Source organism: Macrobrachium nipponense, chromosome 21, assembly GCF_015104395.2.
Source record: "Macrobrachium nipponense isolate FS-2020 chromosome 21, ASM1510439v2, whole genome shotgun sequence".
Classification (NCBI taxonomy): Eukaryota; Metazoa; Arthropoda; class Malacostraca; order Decapoda; family Palaemonidae; genus Macrobrachium; species Macrobrachium nipponense.
In genome coordinates this window covers 69,110,611-69,137,517 of record NC_087212.1, presented here as the reverse complement: position 1 = coordinate 69,137,517, position 26,907 = coordinate 69,110,611, and the positions used below count along the sequence as shown (strand labels likewise).

The window sequence follows — 26,907 nt, the reverse complement described above, 5'->3', positions numbered from 1 at the left end:
AACTACCCCTAACCGTAAAAAAAACTCCCACAGAGAACCAAGGATCAAATTCTCATCAAGATATAATAACAAGAACATTATCAAAACCATTATGTTTGTTATCATATTTCTGTACACAACACAATAATTAAGAAAACTTACCCAATTATTATTCTATACTTTTGTTCCTCTAATGACAATTCTGCATCAGAGAGACGGGAGATTATGTCAGGCAGAACATTGTAGAGAGCATTTCCCTTTCTTGCTAGCTCAGTGAAGAAAAGATTTGCTAAACCTGCAAAACATCAATAACTTTTCATGATTTTGGTCCATTCTTTTATAGATCAATATGTACGTACGTATATGTATATCCTTACCTAGCACAGCAAAATAATTACAGTATAATTTTTACGTAGACTGTAAAAAAATAACATTCTTATATACAGTACATAAAATTCAAAAGAAAAGTTATTTAATAAGCTAATAGTTAGCAAGTTTTCTCATATCATAACCACAATAATAAGTAATCAATGGGTGGTTAAATGAAAAGGAATACGTAAATAACTCCTGTGTATTTACATGAGTACGAATAATTTATTTTACAGAAATTGTGGATTCCTCTCATATTTCCCTTTCAATATTCTATCTAAAACAATACAAAACTCTTAACCAAATGGTAGAATGGTACTAACTACTTTTGATGGAATAATATTGTTTCAAAAAATAAACCATTATTTTTTAATTTAAGTTGTTCATCAAGTTTTGGTTATTGTTTTCATTTCTGTTAAATGTCTATAAAAATAAACATTAATAACATCAGTTAAGGGACAAGATAGCAATTCCAATGACACACCATCCCAGTTTCCCTTAAAAACACTGAATGAGATACTCAGAGAGAGAAAAGAACACAAAAACACAAGTTATGATAGATCTACCTCTCTGTGCTGCTGATATCCTTTCTTTCTTATTGCACCTAAGAAAGGACATAAGCTAATTACACAGGGCAACTAAGTAGAGGCAAAGATAAATGTTTAATCCACATATTTTAAGTCATAAACTATAGGACATAATGAGGCCCATGTTTGGTTCTTGGAGCAAAGCAATGGAAAGCTAACTTGGTGGAAAATTTACTTATCAGTAGTACATAGCTTAAGGAGGGCATAGATGTGAGTCACTGAGGAGATCCATGTCTGAAGAAAGGCAATATCATTTATCAACAACCAAAATATCTGAAAGGTATTGGGATTGCAAGGATGCTCTTTAAGTATCTCCTAAGGGCGTAAATCATCCATGAGAGTGATTTTCTTGTTATTTCACACAAACTTTTGGAAAATGGACATATGACTGGCAGTTGAAACTTGGCTGCAAACTTAAGAGCTCAAGACAAACCAAAACATTTCCAGCTATGAAAATTACATGACCATTAATGAAACTTGTAGGTCCTTAACGCAGTTCTAGGAGGTTCAAATGAAGCTTCAAGCAAATAGAGGAATTTAACCATACCACTTTGCAAGAACAGAAACAAGAGGTTTACTGTCTTTCACAGATCTGACACAGGTATTATATTAAAAATATGGTTAAACAAAATTGCATGCAATAAACCAGGAAAGGCAGTTTCATGATCTTAGATAGTTGAACAAAAGACTAACATAGATTATTATTATTCTTTCAAACGAGGCATTACTTACATAGACCATAACTAAAAAGCCATTACCTTGCAATTGAGCTTTAAAAGAATAGAATAGCTGTATCTTACAAGAAAAGTAATGAAAATAACAAATAAATCAAATATTTAAATAAAGTGCAATGCATAGTACATACATTAATAGTAATATGCCAGGAAAATGTAAGCACAAGTACATGGGGCTTTACAGTACTACTACAGCCTTCCTTATATGTACACAATTTTCATCCTAAGTGGAGCGGAAACAGATTTCACAATACTATTATCAATAGCAATGGTAATGCAGGTAACACTCAATATGCTGCCTTGTGGGACACCTTCTTCCGTCTCATAACAAGAAGAAAATTTATTCCCGACTCTCACTCTAATATATCGGTCCCTTAATTTTTATGTCAGATTTTCCCTTAATGGAGTTAGATGTAAAATGAGTTCTCTTCACTATCTTCTTTGTTCACTTTCTGTTTGAACTTCCATATGGGCTAGGACCTCATCCATGGTCTTTCAGCTGGTCTTTGTCCCACATCTGTCATATCTATTACTTTTCTAACTGATGATAACCATCACATGAACAAAACCATTCAAATTCACTGAATGAAATGAACTACTGAAAATTTCATTACCTCTAGTAGACACATAGTAACCGGCTAATAAAGAAAACCAGTGTTCAACCTCTTGAGGTGGCAAAAAAAATATATATAGTATTGATTAAAAACAAAAAAGTAATGCCTAACATAAAAGATTAAAAACAAGTTTCTTTGATTACCTGAAATGCGTGGATCCTCATCTGTGATGCACAGAGCAATATCCGAGATCTGCCCTTTCACTTTCACCATGTCGTTCAGGATGAGATGTGTTAAGATTGTCAGAGTATTTTGCCTCACCTTGGGTGAATGATCACGAAGCCTGTCACAACATAAATGTATCACAATATATCAAGAAGTAGTCATAACAAAAGTTTTAAAAATACTCGCATAAATAACTCAAACTTGGATATAATAATTAATGAGTCTAAATTAAGTAATCTCTACCCTCACCATAATAATTACTGAAATACATCAAGAGGCACAACCTGAAAATTTTATATGCAAGGTAATTTTAAATTTTCAAAAACCTGAAAAATTGGCCAGCTCTCCAGACTTGGATGCATTCAGTTTACTCATGTTTAAAAACTTCTTTCCAGTCATGGAAGAATATTGCATTCAAGACTTCTGATCACTTCTCCACTGCATTGATGACTTCACTGCTGCTCCCAAAATGATGACCATACAGGTAGATTTGAGTTTAAGAAACAGGTCAATGTCAGAAGGTGCCAGTTATGGTAAGGGACATGTTGCATAAACTCAAGCCCATAGTTACCTGCTTCACTCAATGTCACCTGCCCTGTGTGAGCAAGAACACTGACCTGAAACAGCAGGTTAAAATTGCATTTAACCTTGAGTACAATTTTACTTTTAAAATTCTACTGCATACAGCTTCCATTAATGGATATACCATTTTTTAATTGTTTGTTTGTTTGTATGGTGTTCTTACATTGCACGGAACCAGTGGTTATTCAGCAACGGCACCAACGGCTTTACATGACTTCTGAACCATGTCGAGAGTGAACTTCTATCACCAGAAATACACATCTCTGAACCCTCAATGGAATGGTTTTTTTTAATCTTTAATAGTACTTATAATCTCATAACTTCCTCATCCTCCTAAAATGCAGAGGCTAGCACCTTGCTGATATACACAATTTGCCTGATTTTTTTGGGGGGTAGGTGGTTACATTGCTTAAAAAACACACACACACTCACAACGACAACACTGTATGGGAACTTTCTAATGGTTAGCTTCTGTTCCAGTGTTAACATTTATGGTTTCCATTTTATTGATACCTTGTTCATCCTCAAGATGTCAGTGAAAAACGTTTGCACCCAGCCAGCAATGATGTTCATATTCCTAACTACCTGTTAAACATGTGACATTTAGAATCATGTAATGAATGGTAACCAACTGTCAATAGTGGCTGCCTTTTAGGATGTTCTAACCATATGATGTTCAAGCCCCACCTAAATTTGGCAGTCCACATTTTAACAGTGGAACAGGAGGAATAGTACCCTCTGCAAAATGTTGGCCATGTCTGCGGATCTCCTTGCAGATGCTTAATCATGCAGTGACCTATTTCTTTGTATCTGATAATTTGTATCTAATAGTTTACTTGCAACTAGTAACTATCAGAGGACTGCCTGGTGAAATAAGAACAAGAGTCCTCACTTTTCTCCATTTTGACTTTTGTTACCTAGTGAGGTAAAATCACAGAAGAGATTATGGTCTACTATCACACCAAAAAGTTTTAGTTACTACTCATTACTTGGCAAAGGTGAGAACTTTAAGAAAACATAATAATAATAATCATACTTCAATAGTCCAGAATGAGCCTGAAAAAATTAAGAGCACTGTTACTTGAAAGTAACACTAGAGTTAGAGTGCTGTTCCTAGGTATGCAAATTAATATTTAGCACTTAAAATTTAACAATTAATTTAGCACTTAAAATTTAACAATGTAAAAAGTTGCTCTCTACAAATCTAAAAATTAACTTTAAATATCAAATCCTTCGCTTTTATTACTAAATGACTACGGCTAAAGTGGGGTTTACACTCCACTTAAGGGGCATCACAAGGCCCTGGATGAGCAAGATTCTCACCCAGGTAAATTTTATGCTTCACTGTCACTTTGAGTACAAAACTAACGCTCTTCAACATAGCAATGTATATCGTGTACTGTACTTCATAAAATTAAACTATATTTAAAACTTAATACTTTCAAATGTATACAAACATGTAATCTATCAAATGTTAAACACAACAAGAATATGAATGCTCTAGCATACTTAGAATTACAAAACTGGAATGACTGAATGACAAAACTTACCGAGCATAAATGCGTGGCGTCCATGGTTCCAGTAGGTTGGGAAACCTGAAGCTCAAGTCACCAAGTGCAATCACAATATTAGCACGAATAACAGGCTCTTCGCTTTTCTCCAGGATAGTGAAAAGCAACTGCAAGATAATGAGAAAGTGAGCTCCTAAATGTCTAAATAGATAAAAACACTCGTAAAGGAAAAAAAATCCATGTGTGACAGATAGGTAGTATCAGTATAAGAGTATACATCAATAGGTGGGATACAAGGGATTCTTAGATTGATTGATTGATCGTGGAATTTAGGGCATAGCCCAAGCGCTGGGACTGCAAAGGTCATTCAGCGCTGCAGTATTATATGATTGAATGAAATCGATTAAATGAATGAATACATGAATCAATTAAAATCTCTCACACAAATGACCAATTAAAACTGCAATTAAATTAAAAACATCGAATGACACACAACAACCAAGACCAAGACGATCTCACATCACATATCAACCAAACCAAAACCATTCACTCTCACTCAAAACCACTTACACTGCAGCCAAAGAATCCCACAGCTGAAGTAAAAAAAAAATGAAAAAATAAATAAATAAATAAATAAAATAAAAACTGACATACATACATCCATTCAACACCATTTAACCTTTATTAAAAACAGCAAATAAAATTTTTAAATAATAATTAGGTACTTAAAATGATGACTATGAACAAAACAATAAAAAATAAAATCAATATAAAATAAAATAAAGTCAACACAAAATAAAATCAATAAGTTAAAATTTGCCACCACTTAATACTTCACAAAAAATCCCAATACATTTTAAAAAACTCACTAGTGCAGAAATGTCTGCTTTGTCATCTAGAACATCGGCAAGAGATTTTCCATTAAGGTGGAATCTTTGCCTCTGTTCTCTATAATTTACACAATGCACCAGGATGTGCTCCACTGATAAGGTAGCATCACACCTAACACACACTGATGCACTGCCACCTTCTAAAATAAATTTATGGGTTATCCGAGTGTGACCAATACGAAGTCGCCCCAAAACAATTTCTGTTCTCCTCTCTTTTTGAAAAGAAGAGGGCCATTTTTCTAAGCTTTTCCTTATCTGCTTATATTTCTTATTGTTGGCTAAGAGAGGGGAGGACCATCTCTCTTGCCATTTCCTCAAGATGTACGACTTGATGGATCTCTTCATATCTACATGTGGCACTTTGGTTACCTGATACAAATTACTCACAGCTTTAATGAATCTAATGCACTTTTTGAGTCACTATATATATTTCAAAATTTTTCTTATTCGAGTTAAGAATAATTTCTGAAGCTTTAACTATAGCTGACAACTCTGCAGTGAATATGGAAGCCGACTCAGGCAATTTTGCCTCGTAAATTTCATTACCATGCACAACTGCACACCCAACTCCACTATCAGACTTTGATCCATCAGTGTAGATCTTCACTTGGCCATCATGTTTACTGTCATGCTCCAGAAAATTAGCTTTTATCTCTTCCTCAGACTGTTGTTTTTTGTCTATTTTCTTAGAGCATAAGGAAATCTTGGGAATAAGCCATGGGGGTACAGAGGATGGTTTTACTTTTTCAACTTTTTGGCGCTGAATTACCATATCATTTAAACATTCCAACTGTCATATTTGAAAAGGTTTGGAAGATCTTTCAGCAAATTTTCTAGAGACACACTAAAATTTTTCGTGTGGGGTTCTCTCGAGAGCTTTTTAGTTGCATGGTGTACCGCAACCCAAGCTCTTCTCTTTGCAGATCTAAAGGAAGTTCATGAGAGTCAATGTAGATACTCTCAACGGGAGATGTCCTGAAAACACCTGTACATATCCTTAATCCCATGTTATATACTATGTCCAATTCCTTTAACCTGGACTTGCAGGCAGATGAATATACCTGACAGCCATAGTCAATTTTTTTATTTACATAAGGAATCATACAACTTCAGTAAACTTTTCTTATCAGCTCCCCAGTCGAATCCCGATACCACCTTTAAAATATTGAAGAATTTTTTAACCTTTGTTTTTAGAGAGTCAATGTGACTACGCCACGTTAGCTTGCTATTAAATATTATGCCCAAAAACTTTACTTCTTTTTTGTAAGGAATAAGACAATCCTTCAGTTTCAAATTAGGGTTAGTTTCATTACGGGTACATCTGGTGACGAACGGCCACAGTTTTAGATGAAGAAAATCGGAAACCATGTTCATCAGCCCATTAACTGATGACATTTATTGTCTTTTGCAGGTAGTTACAAGCTGATACAGCGCCGTATGTGGTAACGTAGATGGCAAAGTCATCCACAAACAGTGAAGCCCTAACTGGAGCGGAAACAGATTTCACAATACTATTATCAATAGCAATGGCAAAGCAGGTAACACTCAATACGCTGCCTTGTGGGACACCTTCTTCCGTCTCATAACAAGAAGAAAATTTATTCCCGACTCTCACTCTAATATATCGGTCCCTTAAAAAGGTGTTGATAAAGGTTAACATATTGCCCCTGATTCCCATTTCATTGAGCTGTTTAACAATGCCAAATCGCCATGTTGTATCATAAGCCTTCTCCAGATCAAAAAATACCCCTACTGTTTGGCATTGATTGGAAAATCCCTGCTGAATCTCATTTGATAATCTCAGTAAAGGGTCCAAAGCTGAACGATTTTTCCTAAAGCCGAACTGAACAGAAGATAACAATCTGTTTTTCTTTAAATGCCACATTAGACGAGAGTTCACCATTTTCTCAAATAATTTACAGACACAGCTTGTTAGTGAAATTGGTCTGTAACTAGTGGGCTGATATGGATCTTTGTTTGGCTTTATGACTGGAACTACTATAGCTATCTTCCAAGATGTGGGAATGATGCCTGTTTCCCAGATCTTATTGAGTATTTTCATTAGATATATTTTAGCATGTTCTGGAAGATGTTTAATCATGTTGTAAGTTATGTTATCTGCACAAGGGGCTGTTGACTCACAAGATGAGAGAGCCTCTCGTAGTTCCCTTAGTGAGAAATGACAATTTGTCGAAAATTGCATTTTTCCTAACTATACAAAAACCTGAGGTCCTTTAACAATAGGAAGTAGCTAGCGGCAGCTGGAACGGTCGTAAGCTTCGAACGGGAAGGGGAGAACGGTAGTTAACTGCTTGTCCGATCGTCGCGCGCCGCGCGACTGGGAGGTAAACAAATCACTTTTGCTTTTGGCCCATGCAAAATACGCAGAGTGAGGGGTGGCATGAGGAGGGACTATATGTAAAGGACCTCAGGTTTGTATAGTTAGGAAAAATGCAATTTTCGACAAATTGTCATTTGTTCCGATACGTAATACAAACCCTCGGTCCTTTAACAATAGGAAGACTCACTTCTTGGTGGGAGGAATCTGAGTCTTTTTGATGAACAGACTGGTGTTCGTCCATCCCTGGAATGCCTCCCTGGTCGTAAGAGCGAGGGAGGGATCCAAGCCTCTGTCCGATTGATCGGGGTGTGCACCGCAGGATCAATGGTCAGACCTCTGGGCCGAGTACTAAGAGAGAGGCAAGCGTATCTCTTTGTACCAGCATTGTAAGAACTTTTTCTTTTACATGAGCAAATGTAAAGTAATGGGTTTGTCTCATGTCGGCATCCACTTTCTCCCCCTTGTTGGAGAAAGTGGTGGATATACACTCCTATCTCTAGTTAAAGAGGTAGGATGGAGCTCTGTTGAATAGCTTACCTGCATCTGACTCCCTTCCAGCAAGGTAACGACCGTATCCCTCTGCCGACAGGTAGAGGTAGAAAAAGATGGTGAAGAGAAGCCAGTCACTCTCTCATTCACGCATTCATTCTCCCAGTCATACCAGGAATCGATGCTGTTTCTGCCTGCTCGGGTGCTGGGTAAGCTTACACAACGTGTTGAGCAGCCACCACAGGTCCCAAGGAAAAAGTATCCAAGGACTTGTGGGCAATATCCCGAAGGTAGAAGGACGTGAAGGTGGTCTGGTTGGCCCAGACACCTGCCTTCAGGACCTGCGCCACGGAGAAGTTCTTACGGAACGCTAAGGAGGGTCCGATACCTCTGACTTCGTGGGCTCTCGGTCGGAGCGTACGGATGTCGTCGCTACCATCAGCTTCGTACGCTCTCCTGATCACCTCACGCAGCCAGAAAGAAAGCGTGTTCTTGGAGACTTCTTTCTTGGTAACCCCAGTGCTAACGAAGAGGCGTCGACACTCAGGCCTGAGATGTCGAGTTCTCTTCAGATAGCGCCGTAGCGCCCTCACAGGACAAAGCAGCATCTCATCCGCATCGTTATCGGTGAAGTCCAGGAGGGAGGGGATCGTGAAAGACTCGAACCTGTCGTCAGGGATCGACGGATTCTGAGTCTTAGCTACGAAGTTCGGGACGAAATCGAGCGTCACAGATCCCCAGCCTCTGGTATGTTTAACATCATAAGAAAGGCCATGTAGTTCCCCTACTCTCTTCGCCGATGCCAGGGCCAGCAAGAAGAGGGTCTTGAGGGTCAGATCCCTGTCTGACGACTCTCGGAGTGGCTCGAAGGGTCTTCGAGTCAAACTCCTAAGTACGAGAGTCACATCCCACGCAGGGGGCCTGAGTTCCCTGGGTGGGCAAGACCTTTCGAAGCTCCTCATTAGCAAGGATATCTCGAACGAATTCGAGATGTCCAGTCCCCTCAGTTTTAGGACGAGAGCCAGGGCGGCTCTATATCCCTTAACTGTGGGTACTGAGAGGAGCTTCTCTCGGCGAAGAAACACGAGGAAATCCGCTACCTGCTGAAGAGTGGCTCTGAGAGGAGACAGACCCTGTCTACGACACCAACCACAAGAAGACGGCCCACTTCCCCTGGTACACAGCTGCAGAGGCTGTCTGACGTGTCCAGCCATCTCTGTTGCTGCGCTACGAGAAAAGCCTCTCGTTCGCAAGAGATGGTGGATAACAGCCAGCCGTGAAGTTGAAGGGACTGGACTGCTTGGTGGTACCGTTCTACGTGTGGCTGGGCTAGAAGGTTGTGCCAAGTGGGTAGCTCTCTCGGTGCATCCGCAAGAAGAGCCAGCAGGTCCGGATACCAAACGGCTTGTGGCCGTTTGGGAGCCACCAGGATCATTCTGAGATTGGGAGTGACCAGCGCTCGACTGATCACTTTCCGAATCAGACAGAAGGGAGGAAAGGCGTACACGAAGAGGTTGTCCCAGGGGTGTTGGAGAGCGTCCTCTGCAGCTGCCCATGGGTCCGGCACAGCTGAAAAGAAAACCTGAAGTTTTCTGTTGTGCCGGGTGGCGAACAGGTCTACGACCGGTCGCCCCACAGGTTGAAGAGCCTTTCCGCCACGTCTGGTGTAGAGACCATTCGGTCCCTATCACCTGATCCCGACGGCTGAGCTTGTCTGCTACTACATTCCTCTTGCCTGGAATGTAGCGTGCTGATCAGCTCTATCGAGTGAGCCGTGGCCCACTCGTGCACCTGCACCGTCAACTGATGGAGCGGAAGAGACACTAGCCCCCCCTGCTTGTTGACATATGCCACTACTGTGGTGTTGTCGCACATCAACACCACTGAGTGTCCCACCAAGCGGTCCTGAAACTCTTGGAGAGCGTTGAACGCCGCCTTGAGTTCCAGGACATTGATGTGAAGGTGCTTCTCGTGATGGTCCCACACACCTGCAGCCAGCAACTCCTCCAGGTGTGCGCCCCATCCCTCGGTCGATGCGTCTGAGAACAGAAGCATCTCCGGGGGGGGAGTGCGTATGGGCACTCCTCTTAAGAGGTCTTGTCGTCGAGCCACCAGGCTAGGTCCTGCCTCACCTTGTCCGTGATAGCCACGGGAAAGTAAGGAGGATCCTTGGCCTGAGACCAACTCTCCCTTAGTCTCCACTGGAGAGACCGCAGGTGAAGACGCCCGTGAGGGACTAACTTCTCGAGTGACGACAGATGGCCGATCACGACTTGCCATTGCTGTGCTGCCTGTTCCTGCCGAGACAGGAACCGGCCGGCTGCCTCCCTGAATTTGCTGATACGCAAGTCTGCGGGATAGACTTGCCCTGCTACCGTGTCTATCAGCATACCCAGGTACTTCATCTTCTGCTTGGGTTCGAGGTCGGACTTCTCGTAGTTTATCACGATCCCCAGATCGCGACAAAACTTGAGGAGCCGATCTCTGTCCTGTAGCAACTGCGAGCGGGAGCTCGCCAGGACTAGCCAATCGTCGAGATACCTCAGAAGACGTATCCCGTTCGAATGGGCCCAAGCCGACACCAGAGTGAACACTCGCGTGAACACCTGTGGGGCGGTTGAGAGACCGAAACAAAGTGCCCTGAATTGGTACACCGTGCCGTCGAAGATGAAGCGGAGGTACTTTCTGGAGGACTGATGGATGGGTATTTGAAAATACGCTTCCTTCAGGTCCACTGAAAGCATGAAATCGTTCCCCCTGATCGAGTCGAGCACTGAGCGTGCCGACTCCATCGTGAACCGCGTCGTGCGAACGAAGCGGTTCAGGGGAGAGAGGTCTATCACCGGACGCCAGCCCCCCGATGCCTTCTCCACTAGGAAGAGGCGGCTGTAAAAGCCCGGTGACTGGTCCTCCACGATTTCTACAGCTCGTTTCGCCAGCATGGTCTTGATCTCCTGTCGAAGAGCGTTGTCCTTTGTTGATCCCCGGACATAGGTCTGTAGATGGACCGGTTTGGAGATGAGGGGGGGCCGAGACTCGAAGGGTAGTAGATATCCCTCCCGAAGGACGTCTACTATCCAGTTCTCGGCCGCCGTAGCGCTGCCAAGTCGACCCAATGGCTCGCTAGGCACCCCCCCACTTCCGGCAGCAGGTGAGGGGGAACGCCGTCCCTAGCGTTTCCCTCCTCGTTTCGACTTCTTTCCAGCACCTCCTCGGGGAAAGGAGGGCTGGGAGGAGGGCTGGTTGCGGCCTCCTCTAGCAGAAGTTGAAACAGCTGGAGTCTTCACACGGGGTTTGGACGGTGCAACCGTCTTCGCCGCCGTGGAAGCGCTAGCCAAGCTCTTTGGTTTGGCCGCAGTTACTCGAGGTTGCCCAGAAACCTTCGAGACTGCCTGGTGGACTAAGCGGTCACTCTCGTCAGTGCGCCGCCGTTCCACCGCAGCGTCCACCATCTCTCCAGGAAAGAGAGCTGGGGAACTCCTAAGAGGTCCATTTCGTTAGCCCGAGTGCCGCCTCACGCCCGGCCCCCTTGTTCACTCGGGTAAGGACTGCGTCCCTACGTCGAAGAACTAAGTTGGCCCACAGGTTAGCAGTCTGATGGGCGAGGTAAGAGATTGCTCTTCCTCCAGACTGGCACAGTCTCCTGAAAGAAGCGTCGTCTTCGAGAGCAGAACTCCCAGAGCCGGCCGCTACTTTGGATATTGTGAGGGACCACAAATCCAACCAGGAAACTGCCTGGAATGCTGCCATAGCGGTAGATTCCAGGGCAAGTGCCTCCTGCTGCGAGAACCATAAGTTCTCCGACGACGGAGCTGCTGCAGGACACACCTGGGTAGTCAGCCTCGCTAACTCCGGGTTAACCTGTTTCGGCAGTATCGGGTCTTCCGATGGCACGTAAAATCGCCTCTGCCGCTGTAGAGGAGGAGGAAGCAGCTTAGAGGACCGTCCGGATTTTAGCGAGTCCTCCCGTCCGGAGACGAGATTCTCCACCTGATCCAGGACCGAGTCCGCAAGCTCCGATCGTGGCAACCCCATCATCATTTTGGGCTCCCTCTTGGGACCCCAAAATGATTCGAGCCGGGACGTGGGCTCTGCTGGTGGTAGCGGCGATCCTTCCGCAAGGTCATTATGCAGACGCATCAGCTTAATGACCTCTGCGAAGTTCCTCTGTATCTCAGGCGTTACAGCGTCTTGTGGAGTAGGACCGTCCAGTCCCTCCAGCAAGAGCATATCCCTCGATACTCCTCCTTCAGAAGGAGGAACAGCGACAGACCCCTGACGGTCGCCTCCAACTACTTGCGCGTACGTTCTGGTCGGTCCTAAGACCGTGCCTGAGCCGCACGGCGTCATAGCTGGGTCACGAGCGGCGCACCTCTCGTGATCGCTCCTCCCGGTATAGCCCGAGGAGGTTGAAGGTACAGGAGAGGCAGACCTGACGCTCCCCCCTCGCTCGCTGGCAGGACCAGCGTGCGTGGAGGGCTGCTGCTGATCGTCAACCCGCGGTGACGGTCGAGACGCCTAGCCTTGCCGCTCGCCTGGGGCGATTGGCTCGGCTGAGAACGTCGAGACCGATCTCTAGCGTCAGGCGAGCTGCCGCTGGTCACCGTCTCCGCCCGGTCCCATCGGGAGCGGCGGACGGGTGACCTGCTAGGCTCTCTTTCGCGTCGAGACCGGCCAGCGTCCTCTCGGCGCGTCAAACCGCTGGTACCAGCCGTGGCTGGTACCGGCGGCCGTGGGGACTCCTTCCTCGCCTCAACCCGTGGCCGGTCAGCGACCGTCACGTCAGCCCGAGCAGCCAGTTGATCGCTGCGAGAGCGTCCACTGGCCTGGCGAGAGTCGTGTGCACGACTCTCGCCAGTCTTCTGCTCCGCGCCGCTGTCTTGACGGCGAGCGAGCTCGGGCGTCAAAACTTTGGCTGGACGGTCCTCTTTGGAAGAGCGTCCACTCGGTGCTTCTCGCGAACGAGAAGCGGCCGAGACGGAACCTGGTTTAGCGGCAGAACCGCTAGCACCAGGTGAGGACGCACCAGCCGAGGTGGTGCACCTCTGGTCCCGTCGACTTCTTCTTTGCAGAAGAAGCGACGGGCCCCGTTCCCGAAGAAACAGGAGGACCAGCAGAAGAGCTCCCCAGCTCGCCTGAGCGAGCCGGGCCCTTAGAAGATCCGAAGGAGTCTTCTTGAGGGGGGGAGGAGGCAGCCTTCTTCTTCTTCGGCTGTTTGGCCTTAGAAGTCGAAGGGGAAGGAGAGGCAGCAGACGACGAAGAAGACGATGAAGACGACGACGACACCTTCTTCCTCTTCCTCTTCTTCTTCGCCAGGCTCCGCAGAACAGACGTCAGGTCTTCCATCCAGGAGGGAGCCGGGGCAGTTGCCGAAGCAACAGGGCCCGACTGCACCTGTCCGGAAAGACCTGAGACTGTGACAGCAACACCAGCAGCAGGAACAACAGGAACAGGTCCGGAAACAGCAGGAACGGCAGGAACATCTGAAAGGGAATGTGCAGGCCGATCTGAAAGGGAAAGAGTAGCTGGAACGGCAACAGGTACGGCAGGCACGGCAGGTACCACGGGAGAGCCAGGCGTCCTGTCGGCAGTCACCGTCATCCGTGGCACTGGCGGCAGGTCCAGGGGGGTACTCTTTGGGCAGCGGAAGTCCGGGGTCGGCAAAGGAAAAAATCCAGGTGGTGGTGGCACCGTCCTCCTTGGCACGGCAGCAATTGGTTTTTGTATAGCCACCGTGGGTGTCACGACATTATATGGGGCGTATAATACCAGATGTGGTGGCATCTCATACGCTGGTGTCGTTATTGTGGTAGTAGTTGTGGTCACCGCACCATGAGTGACCACCGCCGACCCCGCCAACCGCTGAAGCAACCCCTGGATGCTGGGCACTCCCTGCAGTCCCAGCGACTCCCACACCTGTCCCAAGTCGTCCTTCGCTGATGGCACACCTGCGGAAGCAATAGTCGGGTTAGTTGGAGGGGCTTCCTCACGCCCTGGGGAAGAAACACCCCCCCCAGAGCGGACGGAAGACCCCGAGTACAGCTGTACGTCCGGGTAGCGGGCGCCCTCCTCCACACTCGACGGATCGAGAGAGGAAAAGGACTCCGCTACCCCCCCCGCAGGGGAAGGCGCGAAACGTGGGGGCTGGCCGGGGGGCAGGAAAGAGGACGAAGTGTCCGTCACCAAAGGAGTCACTGGACTTTCCGATGACTTCTTGGCCGGCCTAAGTCTCTTCCTGCCCTCGTACAGCACCCACTGCGCCTCGGACCAATTAACACATATGACACAAGGTTCGTTGCGGGAGCACTCTCGCCCCCGGCAACGAGTACAAACCTCATGGGGGTCCACGTCAACGAATGACCTGAACCCTCCACATCTACGCCCCTCCAGCCCGGGACACACTCTACGGGCGACTGGAGGGCGCGGTGATATCTCCATTTCTTCCAATTCACTCATTGCAAGATCAATAGAATTGTAAAAGTACTTACAGTCACTCCTGATTTATACAGAAAGAGAGGCAAATACTCAAAGTCAAAGCAAACGACAAAGCGGGCAGAGCGATGGCGAACACGTCCTTCCCACATACGGCCGAAAGCAAAAGTGATTTGTTTACCTCCCAGTCGCGCGGCGCGCGACGATCGGACAAGCAGTTAACTACCGTTTCTCCCTGTTCGAAGCTTACGACCGTTCCAGCTGCCGCTAGCTACTTCCTATTGTTAAAGGACCGAGGGTTTGTATTACGTATCGGAACAACTTATCATTATATGCTTCATTGTTTTGAGAGTTAAATCTAACTGACACCTTGGCATTTCAAATCTTACTGAACTGTGGTGTCTAATTTTTGGAGCTTGATATGTCAGCAAAATGCTCACCAAATTTTTCTGCAACATCAGCTGGATTTAAAATAAGCACATCATTGATTTTTAGAGTAGGAGCAGGTGATGGAACAAATATCCCACTTAGGTTTTTAATCTTTTTCTATACTAATCTTTCTGGCGTTTTAGAATTGATACCATTAATATAGTGGAGCCAAGATTCCTTTTTAGCTTTTCTAATATATTTTCTTTGTTTGGCTAAGGCCCGTTGGTATGTAGTTTTAGTTGTTCCTGAGGGTTTTGCCTTGAATTGTCCATAGCATTTTCTCACTATTCTTCACAGTCTGCCACAGGTTTGGTCCCACCAGGGAACTGCAGGCCTGCTTGGTTTACCCTTTGGTTTTGGGATATATTTCTCAGCTTATTCCAATCCAAATAGTCTTGAAGGTTCCAGTAATCATATGCATCTAAGTGTGACTCAAATGACTCTACTTCCTGATGTAATTGAAAGCTTCCTTCATACTCCCACCAATCTGCTTCATTTTCCTTCCACTTCATAGGAGATTCAGAAGGTATGTTTCCTACAGACCAGTTGAAGTCCAAGTGGACTGCAGGTGAACAAATGCTTAAATCTATAGCTGAAAAGACATTTGTGTAGAAGTTATGAAACGTCATTGAACCATCATTGTAAAGAGAGAGATCATTATTTAAGATAAAATCATCGATGGTTCTACCTATAGCATTCAAGTTGTCACCTCCCCATAGACTAAAATGGGCATTAAAATCTCCCAGTAGTAAGAAAGGAGGAGGTAGTTGATTAGCTAGTGCCTGAATGTCATTCAAAGTAATCTCTGACCTAGGTGGGAGGTAAATAGAGCAAATAGTAATCTCTTTTTCAAAGCATGCTCGAATGGTGACTGCTTGTAGGTTTGTGTTTAAAGGAACACTTGTATGTTGCAAAGACTTTTTAACAATAATTGCAACCCCCCCCATGAGCTCGATCACCATCTCTGGGGTTCATCACAAACATTTTATAATTTAATCCTGGATTGTATAACTAGCTGCCTAACTTAGTTTCTTGAAGACAAACTACATCTGGATCATGATGGTTCAATATGACAATTTGTCCAAAATTGCATTTTTCCTAACTATACAAACCTGAGGTCCTTTTACAATAGGAAGGTACTAGCGGCAGCTGGATAGGTCGTAAGCTTTCGAACAAGGGGTTCGGTAGTTAACTGCTTGTCCGACAGGCGCGCGCGCGCGACTGGGAGGTAAACAAATCACTTTTGCTTTTGGCCCAAGCAAAAACTGCAGAGTGAGGGGTGGCATGAGGTGGGGCTATGTGTAAAAGGACCTCAGGTTTGTATAGTTAGGAAAAATGCAATTTTGGACAAATTGTCATTTGTTCCGACACGGCATACAAACCTTCGGTCCTTTTACAATAGGAAGACTCACTTCTTGGTGGGAGGAATCTGAGTCTTTTGTGAACAGACTGGTGTTCGCCCAACCAACCTTGGAAAGTCTCCCCTGGTCGTAAGAGCGAGGGAGGGATCCAAGCCTCTGTCCGATTGATCGGGGTGTGCACCGCAGGATCAATGGTCAGACCTATGGACCGAGTACTAAGAGAGAGGCAAGCGTATCTCTTCGTACCAGCAATGTAAGAACTTGTTCCTGTACAGGAGCAAATATAAAGTCATGGGTTTGACTCTTGTAGGCATCCACTTCCCCCCCCTTGTAGGAGGAAGTGGTGGGATATTCTGCTCCTATCCCTAGTGAAAGGGATAGGATGGGGCTCTGTCATATAGCTCACCTGCATCTCGTCCTCATCCAGCGTAGTGACGACCGTGGCCCTCTGCCCACAGGTAGAGGAGGAGGAAAAGATGGGAAGAGGGAGCCAGTCACTCACTCACTCACACATCTATCCACAGTCACACCAGGACTCGATGCTGTTTCAGCCTGCGAGGGGTCTGGGTTAGCTACACAACTTGTTGAGCAGCCACCAGGGTTCCAAGAAAAAGGTATCCAAGGACCTGTGGGCAATATCCCGAAGGCTAGAAGGACGGTTAAAGGTAAGTCTGGTTAGACCAGACCCCTGCCTTCAGGACCTGCGCCACGGAGAAGTTCTTACGAAACGCCAACGAGGGGCCAATACTTCTGACTTCGTGAGCTCTCGGACGGGACGTACGGATGTCGTCACTACCATCAGCCTCATACGCCCTCCTGATGACCTCACGCAGCCAGAATGAAAGAGTGTTCTTGGATACTTCTTTCTTGGTTATCCTGGTGCTAACGAAGAGGCGTCGACACTCAGGCCTGAGGTGTCGAGTTTTCTTCAGATAGCGCCGTAGCGCCCTCACAGGACAAAGCAGCATCTCATCCGCATCATTATTCGGTGAAGTCCATTAGGGAGGGAATCGTGAAGGACTCGAACCTGTCGTCAGGGACCGACGGTTTCTGAGTCTTCGCAACGAAGTTCGGGACGAAATCGAGCGTCACAGATCCCCATCCCCTGGAGTGTCGTACATCATAGGAAAGCCCATGAAGTTCCCCTACTCTCTTCGCCGATGCCATGGGCCAGCAAGAAGAGGGTCTTGAGGGTCAGATCCCTGTCTGACGACTCTCGGAGTGGCTCGAACGGCGTTCGAGTCAAACTCCTAAGGACGAGAGTCACATCCCACGCTGGGGCCTGAGTTCCCTGGGTGGGCAAGACCTTTCGAAGCTCCTCATAAGCAAGGAGATCTCGAACGAGTTCGAGATGTCCAATCCCCTCAGTTTCAGGACGAGAGCCAGGGCGGCTCTGTATCCTTTGACTGTGGGGACTGAGGCGAGCTTCTTTCGGCGAAGAAAAACGAGGAAATCCGCTACCTGCTGAAGAGTGGCTCTGAGAGGCAGATAGACCCCGTCTACGACACCAACCACAGAAGACGGCCCACTTCCCCTGGTACACAGCTGCAGAGGACTGACGGACGTTTCCAGCCATCTCTGTTGCTGCGCTACGAGAAAAGCCTCTCGTTCGCAAGAGATGGTGGATAACAGCCAGCCGTGAAGACGTAGGGACTGGACTGCTCGGTGGTACCGCTCGACGTGTGGCTGGGCGAGAAGGTTGTGCCAAGGGGGAATCTCTCTCGGTTCTCCTGCGAGAAGAGCCAGCAGGTCCGGATACCAAATGGCCTGTGGCCATTTGGGAGCCACCAGGATCATCCTGAGATTCGGGGTGACCAGTGCTCGACTGATCACCTTGCGAATCAGGCTGAACGGGGGAAAGGCATAGACGAAGAGGTTGTCCCACGGGTGTTGAAGAGCGTCCTCTGCAGCTGCCCATGGGTCCGGCACGGCCGAGAAGAACACCTGGAGCTTCCTGTTGTGCCGGGTGGCGAACAGATCCACGACTGGTCGCCCCCACAGGTCGAAGAGCCTTTCCGCCACGTCCTGGTGTAGAGACCACTCGGTCCCTACCACCTGATCCCGACGGCTGAGCGTGTCTGCTACTACATTCCTCTTCCCTGGAATGTAGCGTGCCGACAGCTCTATTGAGTGTGCCTCGGCCCACTCGTGCACCTGCCGAGTCAACTGGTACAACGGGAGAGACACTAGGCCCCCCTGTTTGTTGACGTAGGCCACTACCGTGGTGTTGTCGCACATCAACACCACTGAGTGTCCCATCAAGCGGTCCTGGAACTCTTTGGAGAGCGAGGAACGCTGCCTTGAGTTCCAGTACATTGATGTGAAGGTGTTTGTCGTTCTCGTCCCACACTCCTGAAGTCAGCAACTCCTCCAGGTGTGCGCCCCATCCCTTGGTCGATGCGTCTGAGAACAGCTGCATAGTCCGGGGGGGGAGTGCGCAGAAGGCACCTCCTCTTTAAGACGGTTCCTGTCGTCCAGCCACCAGGCTAGGTCCTGCCTCACCTCCGGTGTCAGTGACACTGGAAAGCTTGGGGGATCCGTCGCCTGTGACCAACTCTCCTTTAGTCTCCACTGAAGAGACCGCAGGTGAAGACGCCCGTGAGGGACTAACTTCTCGAGTGACGACAGGTGTCCGATCACGACTTGCCATCGCTGAGCTACCTGTTTCCTTGCCGAGACAGGAACTTGTTGGCTGCCTCCCTGAATCTGCTGATCCGCGAGTCTGCGGGAAGACTCGCCCTGCTACCGTGTCGATCAGCATACCCATAGGTACTTCATCCTCTGCTTGGGCTCGAGATCGGACTTTTCGAAGTTCACAACGATCCCCAGATCGCGACAGAACTCGAGCAGTCAATCCCTGTCCTGTAGCAACTGCGAGCGGGAGCTCGCCAGGACTAACCAAATCGTCGAGGATACCTTCATCAGACGTATCCCGTGCGAATGGGCCCAAGCAGACACCAGAGTGAACACTCGCAGTGAACACCTGTGGGGCGGTTGAGAGACCGAAGCAAAGTGTCCCCTGAACTGGTACACCGTCCCGTCGAGGATGAAGCGGAGGTACTTTCTGGAGGACTGATGAATGGGTATTTGGAAATACGCATCCTTCAAGTCCACTGAAAGCATGAAATCATTCTCCCTGATGGAGTCGAGCACTGAACGTGCCGTCTCCATCGTGAACCGGGTCTGGCGAACAAACCGGTTCAGAGGAGAGAGATCTATCACCGGGCGCCAGCCTCCCGTAGACTTTTCCACCAGGAAGAGTCGACTGTAAAAGCCCGGTGACTGATCCAGTGACGATTTCTACAGCTCTCTTGCTCAGCATGGTCTTGATCTCCTGTCTCAATGCTACGTCCTTCGATGACCCTGGAACGTACGACTGCTGTTGGACCGGGTTGGAGGTGAGGGGTGGCCGAGATTCGAAGGGTTAATAGATATCCCTCCCGAAGGACATCTACAATCCAGGTCTCGCGCCGTAGCGCTGCCAAGTTGCCCAATGGCTGGCCAGGCACCCCCCCACTTCCGGCAGCAGGTGAGGGGGAACGGGCCAGTCCCTAGCGTTTCCCCCCTTTCTTCGACTTCTTCCCAGAGCCTCCACGGGAGGAGGAGGGCTGGGAGGAGGGCTGGTTACGGCTCCCCTCCCCTTTGTAGAAGTCGAAGAAGACAGAGTCTTTCCCCGCTTCGCACGCAGCTACCGTCTTAGCCACCGAGGTAAGCGCTAGCCGAGCTCTTAGACTTGGCCGCAGTCCGAGGCTGCCCAGAAGCCTTCGAGACTGCCTGGTGAACCAGACGGTCACTGTCGTCAGTGCGCCGTCTGTCCACCGCAGCGTCCACCATCTCTCCTGGGAAGAGAGACGTGGAACTCCGTAAAGGTCCGTTGCGAAGTCCCAACGCCGCTTCACGCCCGGCCGCCTGGAAACCCGAGTAAGGACAGCGTCCCTACGTCGGAGAACCAGGTTGGCCCACAGGTTCACCGTCTGGTGGGCAAGGAAGGAGATGGCTCTTCCCCCAGACTGGCAAAGTCTCCTAAAGGCCGAGTCATCTTCGGGAGAAATTCCCCCGGAGTTGGCTGCGACCTTAGATACTGTGAGGGACCACAGATCTAACCAGGAGATGGCCTGGAAAGCTGCCATGGCAGTAGATTCCAGGCCAAGTGCCTCTTGGAGCTGCTGCAGAGACACACCCGGAGTCAGCCTGGCTAACTCCGGGTTCACCTGTTTGGGCGGCATCGGGTCCTCAGATGGCACGTAAAAACGCCGCTGTCGCAGCAGAGGAGGTGGAAGCAGCTTGCTCGACCTGCCAGACTTGAGAGAACCGTCTTGCCCGGAGACAAGCGATTCTACCTGGTCCAGCACTGAGTCGGCAAGCTCGGAACGCGGCAAACCCACCGTCGGTCTGGGTTCCCTCTTCGGGGCCCCGGAGAACGACTCGAGCCGGGACGTGGGCTCGGATGGTGGGAGCGGCGATCCTTCCGCGAGGTCGCTGTGCTGACGAATCAGCGCAATAACCTCGGCAAAGTTCCTCTGGATCTCAGGAGTGACTGCGTCCTGCGGAGTCGGACCATCCAGTCCCTCAAACAGGAGCATCTCCCGAGACCCTCCTCCCTCGAGGGGAGGAACAGCGACAGACCCCTCTCGGTCTCCTCCAAACCACTTGTGCATACGACCTGCTGGTCCGAGAACCGTGCCTGGTACGTAGGACAACGTGAACGTCGGTGGTATCCTGAGGGGCGCACCCCTCACGATCACTCCTCAATACCTCGCCCCTCCCGGTGTAACCCGAGGAGGTTGAAGGTATGGGAGAGGCAGACCTGACGCTCCCTCCTCGCTCGCTGGCAGAACCAGTGGGCTTGGAAGACTGCAGGCGATCGTAACAACCCGCGGGTGGCGATCGAGCTGCAGGCCTAGTCGAGCCGTCTCGCTGTGGAGAACGGCTGGACCGAGAACAGCGGCCCCGGTCTCGTGTGTCAGAGGAGCTGGTGCTGGTTGCCGTACCCGATCGCTCTCTGTGAGAGTGACGGTCAGGCGACCGGCGAGCTCCACTGTCACGGTGAGACCGGTGCGTATCCTCACGGCGCGTCACGTCGCTGGTACCAGCCGTGGCTGGCGCCGGCGAACGGGGGGACCTCTTCCCAGCCTCAGCCCGTGGCCGGTCATGGACCGTCACGTCCGCCCGGGTAGCCAGCTGCTCGCCGCGAGAGCGAGAGCTGGTCTGGTGATAGTCGCGTGAGCGGCTGTCACCAGTCTTCCGCTCCGTGCCGTGAACCTGACGCTGAGCTGGCTCAGAGGTCTGGTTCCTAGCTGCACGGTCGCTGGTAGGCGACCGTACACTCGGTACCTCTCGCGAACGAGAGGCCGAGACGGATCCTGCTGCCGTGGTCGAACCACTAACAGCAGGTGAGGAAGTGCCGGTATTAGCCGGCACTCCTCTAGTCCCCGTAGTCTTCTTCCTTGCGGAAGAAGAGACGGGTCCTGCCCCCGAAGGAGCAGGGTGACCAGCGGAAGAACCCCCCGTCTCACCAGAGCGAGACGGGCCCTTAGAAGTTCCCGAAGGAGACTTCTTAGGGGGGGGGGAGGCGACCTTCTTCTTCTTAGGCGGCGGGGGAGCCTTAGAAGAAGAAGGGGAAGAGGCGGCAGACGACGACGACGACGAAGAAGACGATGAAGACGACGACGACACCTTCCTCCTCTTCTTCTTCTTCTTCTTCGTCAACCTCCTCAGGACCGATGTCAGATCTGTCATCCAGAGCGGAGCCGGGGCTGCTGTTGCCAAAGCAACAGGGCCCGGACGCACCTGTCCGAACAGATCAGCATCGGGAGCAGCGGAGCCAGGAACAGAACAACGTTCAGCAGGTGCAGGCATCACAGGAACAGCAGTGGAGACGGCAGGAGCAGGTACAGGAACGGCAGCAGTGGTCGGCAACGTCACGTCCGTGAACAGCGGCTGGGCAGGTACGGCAGGTACGGCAGGCTGTACAGGCGGTCCAGATGGACGGACCAGTGGCACAGACATCCTTGGTACTGGTGGGAGGTCCAGTGGGGCGAGCTCTTCGGGCACACGACAAGTCCGGTTCGCGGCAGCACGGCAAACCCAGGCACGGCGGCATCACACTCCCCCAACCGGTACGGCGACTGGCCCCTGCACCGATGTAGTTGGTGTGACAGAGACCGCGTGCGGGGTGGGGTGTACACCAGGTGAGGAGGTGACAAGCATAGCCAGGCGTTGTAAGGGTCGTGGTGGTGGTCGTAACCGTAGCATGCGTGACCGCCACAGAGCCAGCGAGATGGTAGAGCAGCCCCTGGACACTCGGCACGCCCTGCAGCCCCAACGATGCCACACCTGTCCGAGGTCGTCCTTCGCGGCAACCGCACCTGAGGAAGCAAAAGTCGGGTGATTAGCAGGATCCTCTACCCGCTCGCGCAAAGACGAACGGATAGAGGACCCAGAGTACAATCGGACATCGGGGGTATCTAGCGCCCTCCTCCACACTCGACAGGTCGGGTGAGGAAAAGGACCTAGAAACCCCCCCCGAAGGGGAAGGCGCCAAACGTGGGAGCTGAGCGGGCGGCAGGAAAGAAGACGAAGTGTCCGTAACCAAAGGAGTCGCGGGAGAGCTTTCCGACGACTCCTTTGCAGGCCTTCGCTTCTTCCTGCCCTCGTACAAAGTTCCACTGCGCCTCCGACCAATTAGAACATACTTCACAGGGCTCGGCTCGGGTGCATTCGCGCCCCCGACACCGAGCGCACAAAATATGTGGGTCAATTTCCGGGAATGAGCGGAACTTTCCGCATCTACGCCCTTCGGTACCCGGGCCCATAGTCTCCGTGGGGTAGCGAGGCGTGGAGATTCCATTATTGATCAATTCAAAATTGAAGAAATAAGAGAGGAAATGATTGTACTTACAAATGTTCACACACAAAACACAACCAAATACTCATGAAAGCAAACGACGAGAAGGACGGCCGAGAGAGCGTCGAAAACCACACGTCCACTCGCTGTGAGGCCGAAAGCAAAAGTGGTTTGTTTACCTCCCAGTCGCGCGCGCGCGCCTGTCGGACAAGCAGTTAACTACCGAACCCCTTGTTCGAAAGCTTACGACCTATCCAGCTGCCGCTAGTACCTTCCTATTGTAAAAGGACCGAAGGTTTGTATGCCGTGTCGGAACAAAGTAATTTTAACTCTTCAGAATGAGTCCTAAGGCCTTTGCAATTCCATTGCATGATATTAAATTGGAATTTTAACTGTGATTCTTGTGCCCAGCCAAGTCATTATTTAGCTGGGTTTTCAAAGTAACACAGCTGAATGTTCTTGGATTTGAAAGTCTCTTAAGTCTGGTGCCTGGGAGACTTTTATTTTTATTGGATGAGGGGGTTTGAACATTTTTCCTGCACATCCTGTTTGTTCAGTTTGAGACTAGATTTATCTAAATTTTTACCTATGTTTAGTGACTCAGCATGTTTCCCCTCCACTTCAGAAGTAGCTGACTGGAGGTCGGTCATACTTAAATTTGAGCAGGACAGACATCTTTTCCAATGGCTGTGAGGTTGATAATGGCTTAAAGGGGTCATCAAGTGCATTGAATCTATTGGAAATTGGAGTTTTAAACTCTATAGGAGAGGATGTTCTACATTTCTTTGACTTCAGGGGTGACTGAAAACTGTCATAAGATTTGTTAAGATTTCCTTTAGATTCTATTCTCTCTTTGGGCTTAACAGTCGAGCTCAACTCTGAGACAGCATTTGCTTGCAGGTCAGGGAGAGGTTCATCAATCATGGCTTGTACCACTAGTTTGAAGTTCATTACATACCACAGAAGTTGAAATATCCTGAGAGGGTGTGTTATTTTTAATGATGGGTTTAGCAGGCTGATGGAATGCACTATTTCCCATAACAGTGGAACCAAATGAGGATCCAGCACTTTTGTTAGCACCTCGAACCAAGCGTTTGGCACTGCTCATAATAACTATCAGCATAGGAGAACTATGCTGATAGTTATTATGAGCAGTGTTTACAACTTCTTGTTGGAAAATATATTGAGGACAGCCCCTCCAATTGGGAGAATGATTGCCAGCACAATGGAGACAATATTTATCAGCATTGCAGTTGTCCTTTACATGTTCACCAGAGCACACAAAGCACTTTCCTGGTTTTGCACACGTGTTTGATACATGGCCATATTCAAAGCATTTATAACACTGGGTTGGTCGATATTTAAATGGCTTAACCCAAACCCGAGAGTGGTCTATATCAATATACTCCAGTAAGTGCGAGCAGGTGAAAGTCAATTCAATGGCATGCTGAGAGCCTTTCAATTTTCTAATTTTAATGACATATGCAGGACACATTTTTAATATTTCCTCCTCTTCAAACTCATATAGGTCTCTGCTATAAACTATAACCCGTTTAATGTTGAATGATTGGTGAGGAGATAAATCTAAAATATTACCATCTTCAGTTTGTTGGAATTTTGAAAGCATCTTAATTTGAATGTCGTTATTTGCTTTGATCAAGACTCCTTTACCATATCTTTTAATATTGCCTATAGGAATGGCACCAATCTTCCTCTGTAGATACTTGCATACTGACAAAAAGTTTTCTTTGCCCTGTTTGTAATTTGCAACATGCCAAATCAATTTTGGATCATCTTTTGCCAGGTGTTTTTGGCTATCAACCTCAAATTTGCTGGGTACATAGTCTGTCTCGTCCTCTTCCAAATTGTTTATATTAAACAACTTCGCATGGCAAACTAAACCAAAGACTTTTTTACCATCAAGATTTTCTAGAGCTTTGGAGGCATATTCAGCTTTGCAAAAGGTTATGTAACTTTCATAAGAGATGGGACTTTTAACAATTCGTAATTTTATTCTATCTACCTTGCCAAACTGTTTCATGTAATTATGTAATATGTCAAAATCGACTTTATCACTTATGTTACTACAATGCACAACTCTTAGATTACCATTTACACCACCAGTATTTACACCCTGGTGTCCCGGTGTTAGGTCAAGGTGAGAGCCTAAAGCAGAATCCTTAATCAGACGAGAGTCATCAACAGAGGGGGTTAAATAAAAATCCATCAGACTATGGTGTGAACATTCATCCAGGTTGGCCCCATACCCACCATGGAGCCACAATTAGAGGGTGATATAGCACCCTAGGAGTCCTACCCAGATATACACCCCACACCCAGTGCCTTGAGGGTCGTCAGTCCATTGAGATCAGACCCAGCACTGAGTGCAGAGTTTAACATAAAAGTTTCCCCTCGCTCGGACATGTCAGGTACTCCAGTTCTACGGGCGAGGAGGAATGCCGTCCAACCCCACCCTCCATCAAATCAGGACTGTCAAAACTTGGCCAAGTCCATTCCAAAAGTCGTCGACAAAAGCAGTTAAAATTTAGAGGTTGGACAGAAGGATTCAGGAAAGAAAGAGAAGAGAGAAGGATTTAAAGTTAGAGAGAAAGGGTTGTAGAATGTTCCGTCAGGACCCAGGGCACCTATGGGAATGCAATAACATTCCCACAGAGTCCCTTATCCCCTCACCACTGGGAGGAGTCCTACTCGAGGGGAGAGGGATTCTTAGAATCATTAATAAGGCAGTAAACTAAGTTAGATGAATGATAACTGAGAAACAGCGCTAAAAATAAAAGCAACAGCAGATAGGAGTACAGCTATGGATAGAAATTTAAGTAATGGAGCTTTGTGAGTCATACCCTACCTGCAAATTATCTTCACAAAACTCTGATGAAACCATCATCATTTTTGAAAGAGTGAGAGTCGCAGCAGCTCGAAGATCAGGGTTGCTATACCTCCCAGGATTGGAACATATGGCCAAAATAGTTGGCCTGAAATAAAAAAAAATGTGTTTCAGTATTAAAGGAAATAGATTCAACTCTGAACAAATTCAAACACTTTCAGTGAATTTATACAAATGATTATAGCTTTGATTTTATTAAATTATCAGAGATCAAAATACACATTAAAAGAAATAGTCACCTTATGAGGTCTAAGAGGTTCTCCCCCTTGATGATTTCAGAATCGCAGATTGACCGAATGTACTCAGCTTCCAAGTCATCAGCTACAGCTCCAGTCAGCTCCATTTCATCGTCAATGTCAGGCTCCTGAAATTAAAAAATGTAAACACACCAATAAGAAAAATGTTGGCAAATTTCACTCTTCTCTTGTATAACAAAAGAAAGGATCTGAATTTTTTTATAATAAGACTTCAAGCTTTTTCATTTAACATTCAAACTAGTATGACCTTTGGTGTTTAGTTTACAATTTTGGGGATTTGCTAATGTCTGTATAAAAGGGCAATACTGCCAGTTCTTTTGCAAATAAACTGTTATAGCTTTCCCCCTTAGTTTGTATGATAATCCATAAAATATAATCATAAAGAGATTTCAATAGTAATTTTGTTCTTATAAAA

The 26,907-nt window shown here is 47.8% G+C and overlaps 1 protein-coding gene across 2 annotated transcripts in view; it reads right to left on the bottom strand.

Annotated features, from left to right (window-relative positions):
- The window catches only part of LOC135198127 (condensin complex subunit 1-like), a 66,360-nt gene that overhangs the window by 4,391 nt on the left and 35,062 nt on the right, over window positions 1–26,907 (bottom strand). For both annotated transcript variants that reach the window (XM_064225600.1, XM_064225601.1), the window contains exons 21-25: window positions 26,475–26,599; window positions 26,197–26,323; window positions 4,581–4,708; window positions 2,427–2,566; window positions 142–274 (exon numbers count right to left, since the gene is read on the bottom strand). In XM_064225600.1, coding sequence (XP_064081670.1) covers window positions 142–274; window positions 2,427–2,566; window positions 4,581–4,708; window positions 26,197–26,323; window positions 26,475–26,599 — 653 coding nt within the window. The remainder of the gene's footprint in view (window positions 1–141; window positions 275–2,426; window positions 2,567–4,580; window positions 4,709–26,196; window positions 26,324–26,474; window positions 26,600–26,907) is intronic.